The 10,398-nt window shown below is 38.7% G+C and overlaps 1 protein-coding gene across 1 annotated transcript; it reads left to right on the top strand.

Moving 5' to 3' along the window:
• Positions 1-364: 364 nt before the first annotated feature.
• On the top strand, positions 365-1,369 carry LOC141640593 (protein FAR1-RELATED SEQUENCE 5-like). The gene has a single exon (XM_074449326.1). The coding sequence runs from the start codon at positions 365-367 to the stop codon at positions 1,367-1,369; it is 1,005 nt and encodes a 334-aa protein (XP_074305427.1).
• The last annotated feature ends 9,029 nt before the right edge of the window (positions 1,370-10,398 follow it).

Raw genomic sequence — 10,398 nt, forward strand, 5'->3', positions numbered from 1 at the left:
GGAGGAGGCGTCCGGTTCAAGCAACATGAATCGGATTTTTGGTTGTCCTACCCATCTCAAGCCTGTTATTGGTATGGTCTTTGATACACATGAACTCGGTATTGCCTTTTATGAAGCATATGGAAAAGAATGTGGGTTTGTGACTAGAAAGGGCTCACAAAAGAATAAACAGGGTGTCACTACACATAAAACTTGTTTGTGTAATAAGGCTGGAGAATGTGAAGCTTAAGGCAAAAAACACCGTAGGCAAAGGACTAGGGTAGGTTGCCTTGCTAGGATTAACTTTAAACAAATTGCTAACGGTAAATACCAAATTTATGGTTTTGTTGAAGGGCATAATCATATGCCAGCTACAGCATTAACAATGGCACATCTGACGCAAACGAGAGAATTGAATATAGTTCATAAAAAAATGATAGTTGACAACTCAAAGGTTAACAAAGGTCCAGTTATGACCTATAGGATGTTTAAGGAGTATGTCAGAGGTTATCAGAATGTGGGTGCTTCATTGGAAGACTTAAAAAACTTTTCAAGGGATATCAAAAAGTTCTTGTCAGAAGGGGATGCTCAAATGCTTATTGAGCATTTTATGAAAATAAAAAGAATGTGTCCATCCTTTTACTTTGACTTTAAGGTAGATGAGAAAGGTAGATTGTCACATGTTTTCTGGGCTGACCCTATTAGTATAAAAAATTATTTGCTATTTGGGGACATGACATCCTTTGACACTACCTTTAGGAAATATAAGTATAGAATGATATTCGCCCCTTTCACAAGGGTGGATCATCATAAGAGATGTGTGACCTTTGGGGTTGGGCTTCTTATTAATGAGAGCAAGGAGTCATTTGCTTGGTTATTTACGAGATTCCTAGAAGCTATGGGGGGTCGTTATCCTGTGTGTATAATAACCGACGAAGATTTGGGGATAGAAGGAGGACTTAAGAAAGTCTTTAAAGATATAGTGCAACATAGATATTGCATGTGGCACATATTGAAGAAGTTGCCAGAGAAGGTAGGGCCTGTGATATGTAAAGAAACTGAGTTTTTGAAAGAGATAAACTCATGTGTTTGGGGTGAAGATGTGGTGCCTGCTGAATTTGAGGAAAGATGGACAGCCATTGTGGAAGCTCATGGGTTGTCGGATAATGATTGGCTTCAGGAAAAGTATGGCATTAGACAATTTTGGATTCCAGCTTACTTTCGTGACTTGTTATTAGGAGGGTTGATAAGAACAACCTCGAGGCCCGAGTCAAAAAATCATTTCTTTAGCAATTTCACTAATCCAAATTTGACCCTTGTTGAATTTTGGATGCGCTTTGAGAGTGCAATAGATACACAACGATGGGCTCAATCAAAACTGATTGCATAATCTAAGTACTCGTTTCCTGACATGGCTACTCCTCTAGACCTAGAAAAGCATGCAGCAGAAACCTACACTCCGAGAATTTTCGAGGAGTTCAAAGTGGAAATAAAAGCTGCATGCTTTACATGTGCCATTGGGGACAAAGAAAATGTTAAGAATCATGCAATTCTCTACATAGACGTCAAGGATCGTGAGAGAAAGAAAGACTATAAGGTGGGTTATAAGACAGCTGAAGTGAAACTAGTATGCAATTGTAAGAAATTTGAAAGACATGGAATACTCTGTCGACATATTCTTTGTGTCCTTAAAGATTATGGTTTTGAGAAAATTCCAAGCGAATACATACTAAATAGGTGGAGCAAACTAGCAACCTGCCAGCCAATCTTCAATTCGATGGGCGTTGCTTGCCGATTGCAGATCGATCGATGCACGTAAGACCAAACGATCAATTGTGGTCAGAAATGTTCACTTGTGTGTCACTAGTTGAACAGAGTCCTGTTAATTGTGATGAGTTACTAACCATTTTACGCGGGTTCAAGGAAAGGGTACTTGCAGAAACAACAAGTAGTGTCGCTGATGATGGTGGTAATAGTAGTATGGGAAAGTAAAGGGACAAAAATGCTGAAATTGGAATGCTCTTGGGAACAAGTGTGCCTAGCGAAATTACAATTTTGCCTTCAAGACAATGCAAAAACAAAGGCTCGGGAAAAAGAATGATTTCACAAAGAGAAAGAGCGGGAGAAGTCAATAAGAAACCACTAAGAAGATGCAAGGCTTGTGGGCAGATGGCGAACCACGACAGCAGGAATTGTGATCGACCAAAGGATCACAGACAAATAGTTGAGTAAGTGATGTCTCTTTTTAGCATAAGTTTTCTATTTTTACCCTTTTTGTTTCCCTCTAATTTTTATCTTTTCTGACATTTGCCTTCTTATGTGTGAGATTGATATTTTTGGCGAGGAATTGGACTTGTGCAGTGAAATTTTTTAGCATCATTTGAGAAGACAACACTTTTTTATTGGATTATTTTTCTTCATTTACAATTGTTTTGTAATAAATGTAACGGGAGTCTTCCGGTTTTTTAAATTGAATATTTGAGAAGATGAAATTGTGATTCTGGATTTAAGAATAGAAAACATGTGTTTTCCTGAGCAATTATGGCATGCACCTACGAGCTCATTTAACGCACGTACGAGGTCATTTTATGCACATAGGCATGCAAGACATCTGAAAAATGTGATAATTGTTTCTCCAAATTTGGTAATTAAACAGCTGAAACATGTGATCATTGTTTCTCCAAATTTGACAAATTTGATCATTGTTTCTCCAAATTAGGCCAGCAATAAAATGTGATTAGTTGAATCATCATCGTGTACGACAAGTCGTTTAATATCATGCATATACAAGGTTATTCCATGCACATGGAAGGCCATTTTATGTACAGATAACCCAAATAGGCTAATTCCCCATGACATGGGTTAATTCTCATTACAAGTCATTTAAAAAGGTCATAATTTAACAAATAAATTGGGCTTAAATTAGTCATGTTACTTTGGGCTTTAATTCTCATTTCAAGTCTCAAAACTTAAATGTGAGTGATTATTGAAGAAGTCGGGCCAATCCTATCAGCATTTTAGGCCATAATTTAGGCACGGCCCAGCATAGCACGCTCAAAATACATAGGAGTTGGCTTAAAGTTGAAGAATTAGTCAGGCACGCTCAAGCACGACACGACGCTCAAGCACGACACGAGCACGACACAGGCCATGACCGAGCATAGCCTAGGCGATCTCTAAATAACCCAAGTAATTGTGTTTTGAAAAATTTCATGCATGTAGAAGGCTGTTCCATACACATATAACGCCTTCTCATGCATGTAAATATGCAAGTTATATAATTTTGGCCCACATTACAACGTTTATCAAGTCGCGTTAGGCATAATCAAATGACAACCCCCTGACAAATGGGTTAATTTTCATTACAAGTCTCATTAAAAAATGCCATAATCAAGTGACATAATTGTGCCCCCACGTTACAATTTAGCATATAAACGGACCCAAAAGTCGATAAATTGCATGCACGTAGAAAGGTATTTCATACACATACAACGCCTTCTCATGCACGTAGAAGGGTGTTTCATACACGCAAAAGTTACTTAGAGTACCTACACATATGCAACCTACAAATTTACTCCACCTACAAACTAATGCCTGCCCAAATCAAGGAATCAACAAAAGACAATGAGAAGGTTCTCTGCCACTCCCGTTTGCTAAGCACGCAAACTCTCACCATATTCATTAAAAAATAACACCTAGTTATAATCCTACAAAAAAAAGGTAGGGAAATATTGTTACGTTTAAAGTCACTTGACATCAACACTGAAAGTCTTGCAGTTAAAAGATGGGGAAATAATAGAAACAAAATTAGATAAAGCATTCGAAAGATATTGATATTACCATTCTCTTGTTTTCCTCCCATCTGATAAGATCTACAATCAAACTCTCACCATATTCATCCAAATTCTGCATATATATTTGACAACAATATTGAAAGTGTTGCAATAAAATATGCCGAATAATGTTTGACTAATATAACTTGGTTTAGACATCATTACCTCGTAACAAGTCTGATCGGACCATAATGATTGAAAACTCAAGTTTTCTAGCCACTTCACCAAATAGAATCCGCAAGAATACCTTTTAAAATAATGAAATTTGTTAAACGCTTTAAAATGGTGTGTATCCCATCGAAAATATTAAAACGAGTAGAGTATAATTTAAACATGTAAGGTACCCATTCTTTTGTTGAGGCACATCCACAATCACAAACGGAAAATTGTTTATCAACATGACTTTTTGTATCCTGGAAAGTCTCTTGCAATAATCCCCAAAGCAGGAAATAACTACAAAAAACAAAAACCAAAAAAAGAAAAACACAATAATATAAAAGCGAAGGAAAACCAAGACAAACTTGAGGTAACAAACCCCTAAGGCATACGGATATAATCATACCGTTTCAACTAAAAATTTACATCTTCCGTCAGGACGCCTAGGCAAGCTTGAGTCAAGTATAAAGTTGGTCTTTTTAACAAAGTCAGACACGCAAGCAAACCAATGTTGACGGTCGACACAGTAAGGGAAGAAAGCCTGCAAAAACGCACATAGGGAAATGAAAACAGATAATATACAAACAGGTTAGACAGGATAATTAATTAAGTTCTTTCTTGGGCAAGTAGTAAATTCCGTCGATATAATAAAATAAAAAAGTGACAGGATAATTACCAGTTTAGCTTTGGTTAGACTTTTGGGCAAGTACTGAAGCTTAATGTATTGACTTTGAAAACTGTTTTTAGCGACAACATCCTGAAAGTTGAGAAAATTTGTGAAAAATGTTGGTAATTCCAAGTAGAAACATTAGCGGTTACTAAGGATGAATATGAATACCTTGATTATTGTCGGAAAGTACACAAGATTTGGTCTTTCAAGTGTTAAACAAAGACCAACAAGGTCAAATTACCATATCCATGAGCCATTTTTCTTCAAACAAAGTCGACATTCCTTCTTGGGTTACTTGCAGCCATGGAGTGTCTACAACAATGTCACTAATAATGCACATATTGTAATTAGATGCACACAGAACAACAAAGTGGACAAAAACAACTTAAAAAGATGCTATATGGTAAGTGATAACTTACTCCTCATTTGCCTCATTTGTCCTAATAAAATTCATCAAGTGTTCATTTGTATAGGGCAAGTCTCGTGGAACTTCATTCCTGGGGAGAAAAAGGAAAAACACAGAATAATTACATAACCATAGCACACTTTTAATAAACCAGGAGTCATCATATAGTAATAAGAAGCATTGTTGGTAAAAGATTTCTGATTACCGAATCTCACAGCCATTCTTGTAAGCCTTTGCCTTAGACGTCACTTGATCTTTCACAGTGTTGTCTGTCCAAGTCAAAATTTCATTGCAAACCCTCACAATGTAACGCTTCACATCAGTTCTCTGAACAATAATATAAAGTGAAATCAACAGCAGAACCTACATATCTAATACACATACAAGGCTGATTCATGAAAGAACAAAGCTAATACATGCATGTTGATGGCTTATGGCGTCAGGAAATATAGAAACACCAACTAAAAATTTGACTTAAATAATGGAGACTTACGTCCATGAGCAGTTTTAAAGTATACCGACACTTATTTCCATTGTACGTCTCCATATGTCACATCATGTAAATTCCATTATCACGCTCGACATAGAAATAAACTTTTATTCGGAACATACTCTTTGGCTTCTACAAAATATGTAGCATGCAGCTTTGGAATCATGGAAGAAAGCTTTGCACTTAACTGTTTCTTCTGTTAGACAAAAGACAATACCAAGCAAATAAGTTCGTTATATAAGAATTAAATCAGCCATTTAACATACTTATTGCCAAACGGTGTGAAAACATACCACATATTGAACATTGACATTAAAATCTACACAACCTGGATCACACGGGTGTATAACTTCATACAAGTTATGATCAATATCAAAACAATGAAGAAGTGGGCTGGGTGCAACAACAGGGAAAAAAACCTGTCAAACAATGATTAGTTGGATTTGTATATTATTTAATTATGTATTTTGAAAACTTTTCAAATATTGAACAACTTACTAATTTCACGTCTCTATAGTTGATATCCAATGAGGCTATCCGTTGTTTCAATTAGGTGACCCGTATTAGAGAATAAAAAGGTACAAGTTGATAAATTAGACCAACAAAATTTAAATATCAAACTTACATCGGTTATTTCAGCGAGAAAGAGCGGCAAATTGATCTACAATCTCTTAACCTATTTCCATTATTCAGATAATCACACCACACACTGATCACGTCGATGTTAATGCTACCACCAAATAGCATGGTCTTCATATCATATCGTGTAAGAATATTGCCCCCACGGCTGAACAGAACCTCGCTACAAAAATAAAACCTTAGTGTTATAGAAAGAAAATATAATACATATACCGAATAAGAGAAAAATAAAAGCAAAATTAATAGACTAATACATACCCTTCATCTAAGTCAGCAGCGAATGCATAGTCACCCATCAGTTTTTCAGACTGATTGAAGGCATCCATCACATTCACATTTCTTATGAAAAAAGGTGAACGAAAAACGTCAGGTAACTCAACTTTTCTCTTACACTTCCGAGTCTGGGAGGGGACGGTTGGGGACAGTTCTACTAGCGGAGAAGAAGGCATAATTGGATATTCATTCAATGACAGTTATGACGAGATAAGTATTGGTGATGCAAGGGATGGATTGGAAGGTGCAGCTGATGTGCTTGCACGGGGAGGGGAATGAATAGAAGGTGCAGCGGAAGTGCTTCCACTGGGAGGGGATGGGATTGAAGGTGTAGCTGACGTGGTTGCACGGGGAGGGGATGGAATGAAAGGTGCAGTTGACGTGGTCGCATGGGGAACATCCATATGACACATATCACCAGACCTCTGTGCTTCACGGAACTCTTGAGATGTATATAACGCATCCTCACCGTGAAAGAGACTAAAAGATGGTCCCTTCATGAGTTCATTGTCCATCTCTTCCTTCGTAACTTGGTGTTCTTTAAATGCCTCACCAACATGGTTATATGCACTATTCAGAATCCCCTTTAAATCAGCCAAGATGTTGGGATCATTGTAAAACTCATCAGAGTCCATATAATCCACATACTTCTTCCCCTCCTACACTTTACCCTCATCCTTTCACTCCTCTTCCTCCATTTCATGGTCATCTTTCTCCTTGTCCTTCTCAAATTTATCCTCTACTTTACCCTCATCGTTTCTCTCCTTTTCCTCCATTTCATGGTCATCTTTCTCCTTGTCCTTTCTCTCCTCTTCTTCCATCTCAGATTCTTCTTTACTTTGCTGCGAAAGTGAAAACCCTTCAAATAACGAATCTGCCAAAGTCAACATTTTTGTAACAGCTTCCATACCAGGAACCACAAACTTTGCTTGCATGATTGCCTTTGAGAATGCACCATAACTGTCTTCAAGAGTAACAGCAGTCCCCACTAAAAACTTGATACAATCTATTATTTTCTTATCAACGGGACCTCCTTCTTCAGTATCCTCAACCTTTCCCTTTCCCTTTCCCTTTGTCGTCACTCCAGCACCCTCAACCTTTTCCTTTCCCTTTGTCGTCACTGCATCATCAACCCGTTTGTCAATTTCAGACACAGGTGCTTTATAAACAAATCTGTCTTCTACACGCCCCTCTCCAAAACCATTTGCCTCATGTTTTTCCATCTTCACCCTCTCTCGGATACGTTCGTCTGACCAATTGGCTAACAAAGTGAAAGATCGAACGACCGTTCTTGTCTTGAAAACGACTCTATCCAAGTAGATAAGACAGAAAATGAGAATTGGTCCCTTAAAAGACGTACCAGGGTCTTTAGCTGCTGCCTTTTTCCAGGAAATGACATTTTCAATCATGTTAACTCGTGCAAACTTGCACCAATTATATTTAGGTACATCGGAGAGATCGGACATGCAACTTAATATACGAGTGCTGGGATAATCACTAGCTACCCCCATCAACAGAACATAAACAATATATACGAGAAAATTCCTCTTGAAATCATCTCCAGCATCCCGCAGCTCAATCATGTTCTCTAGTAAAACCTTCTTGGTAATATCTGTGGTACTAAATTGCTCCTTAAATTTCCGGACAGCCTCTAAATAACCCTCTTCTTTATAGTACCTACCAACTGGATTGATATCTAATGGCCCCATAGGAATTCCCGTGACAAGGTAGACATCCTCATCTGTGATAGTCAAATCCCCATTCATCAACGAACAAGTGAATGGATTGAAAGACTCCACAATCCATCTAGCCAAATGGCCATGGATTTCTTCCGATTGAAGTTTTAACAACTCTCCAAAACCCATGCTCTGAATAGCTTCAATTTACTTCTCAGACGGGTTCGAGTTGATAAAATTAATTATCAAAGAAGGACTCATCCTAGTTACCAGCGTATCATAATCTTTACCACGCTTCATATGTGGAGTTCCTTTCCTACTAGCATTGCTGCTAGCATCTTTCTTATCGAGAATAGTGGACACTCTCCTTTTTTGGTAGATGGTTGAACATCTTTCGGTGAAGACATCCTCATCAACTGGTCTTTTAGTACGAGGACTCACTCGACGCGAAGCAATTTTTTACATTTTAGTAGCTTCCTTGTGAGTATTTCAGTTTAGAAGCTTCGTTGTCAACTGTTTCTGATAAAACATCCCCATCATCTGTCAAATATTAAACAACATCAATTAGGTGATATGCAGAAGTTTTAATGCATTAATGTTTCAGCAGTTCACCTAAAATGGGAAATTTCAACATTAATGTATCAACAGCAGTTGCATCAAATAACCTAGCAACTGATGTAAAATTTTAATGCACATATAGTGCTTTGTCATACATGTACAAGGTTGTTTAATAAACATATGTTGTCGGGTATCCTAAAACGGTATGAAAAAGGGTTGAGGGTTGGATTAGGCGGACCGCTACCGCGGATCCGCCTAATCCAACCCTCAACTCTTTCCCTTATTTTTCATTCATGTAGAAGACTATTTAATGCACATACTATGCTTTCTCATTCATGTACAAGGTTGTTTTAATAAAGACACCCTAGAGGAGTCGAGTAAACCCTTTTTTGGGGACGGGATTAAATGTAGAGGGTCGGGTATCCTAAAACGGGACGCGAAAGGGTTGAGGGTTGGATTAGGCGGACCGCTACCGCGGATCCGCCTAATCCAACCCTCAAACCTTTCCCTTACTTTTCATACATGTAGAAGACTGTTTAATGCACATACTCTGCTTTGTCATGCATATACACAGTTGTTTAATAAACATATGTTGCCGAGTATCCTAAAACGGTACGGGAAAGGGTTGAGGGTTGGATTAGGCGGACTGCTACCGCGGATCCACCTAATCCAACCCTTAACTCTTTCCCTTATTTTTCATTCATGTAGAAGACTATTTAATGCACATACTATGCTTTCTCATTCATGTACAAGGTTGTTTTAATAAAGACACCCTAGAGGAGTCGAGTAAACCCTTTTTTGGGGACGGGATTAAATGTAGAGGGCGGGTATCCTAAAACGGGACGGGAAAGGGTTGACGGTTGGATTAGGCGGACCGCTACCGCGGATCCGCCTAATCCAACCCTCAACCCTTTCCCTTACTTTTCATACATGTAGAAGACTGTTTAATGCACATACTCTGCTTTGTCATACATATACACAGTTGTTTAATAAACATATATTGCCGGGTATCCTAAAACGGTACGGGAAAGGGTTGAGGGTTGGATTAGGCGGACCGCTACCGCGGATCCACCTAATCCAACCCTCAACTCTTTCCCTTATTTTTCATTCATGTAGAAGACTATTTAATGCACATACTATGCTTTCTCATTCATGTACAAGGTTGTTTTAATAAAGACACCCTAGAGGAGTCGAGTGAACCCTTTTTTGGGGACGGGATTAAATGTAGAGGGCCGGGTATCCTAAAACGGGACGGGAAAGGGTTGAGGGTTGGATTAGGCGGACCGCTACCGCGGATCCGCCTAATCCAACCCTCAACCCTCTCCCTTACTTTTCATACATGTAGAAGATTGTTTAATGCACATACTCTGCTTTGTCATGCATATACACAGTTGTTTAATAAACATATGTTGCCGGGTATCCTAAAACGGGACGGGAAAGGGTTGAGGGTTGGATTAGGCAGACCGCTACCGCGGATCCACCTAATCCAACCCTCAACCCTTTCCCTTCTCACTTTATCGGGCGCGAGACAAAAAGATACCCTAGAGGGTATGAGTGAACCCTTTTTTTGGGGACGGGATTAAAAGTAGATGGCCGGGTATCCTAAAACGAGACGGGAAAGGGTTGAGGGTTGGATTAGGCGGACCGGTACCGCGGATCCGCCTAATCCAACCCTCAACCCTTTCCCTTCTCACTTTATCGGCCGGGAGACCAAAAGA

This window comes from Silene latifolia, unplaced genomic scaffold (assembly GCF_048544455.1).
Source record: "Silene latifolia isolate original U9 population unplaced genomic scaffold, ASM4854445v1 scaffold_95, whole genome shotgun sequence".
NCBI classification, from domain to species: domain Eukaryota; kingdom Viridiplantae; phylum Streptophyta; class Magnoliopsida; order Caryophyllales; family Caryophyllaceae; genus Silene; species Silene latifolia.

Excerpts from the sequence above, each read along its gene's own strand:
- LOC141640593 (XM_074449326.1), top strand. The coding sequence starts at position 365 with ATGGCACATCTGACGCAAACGAGAGAATTGAATATAGTTCATAAAAAA.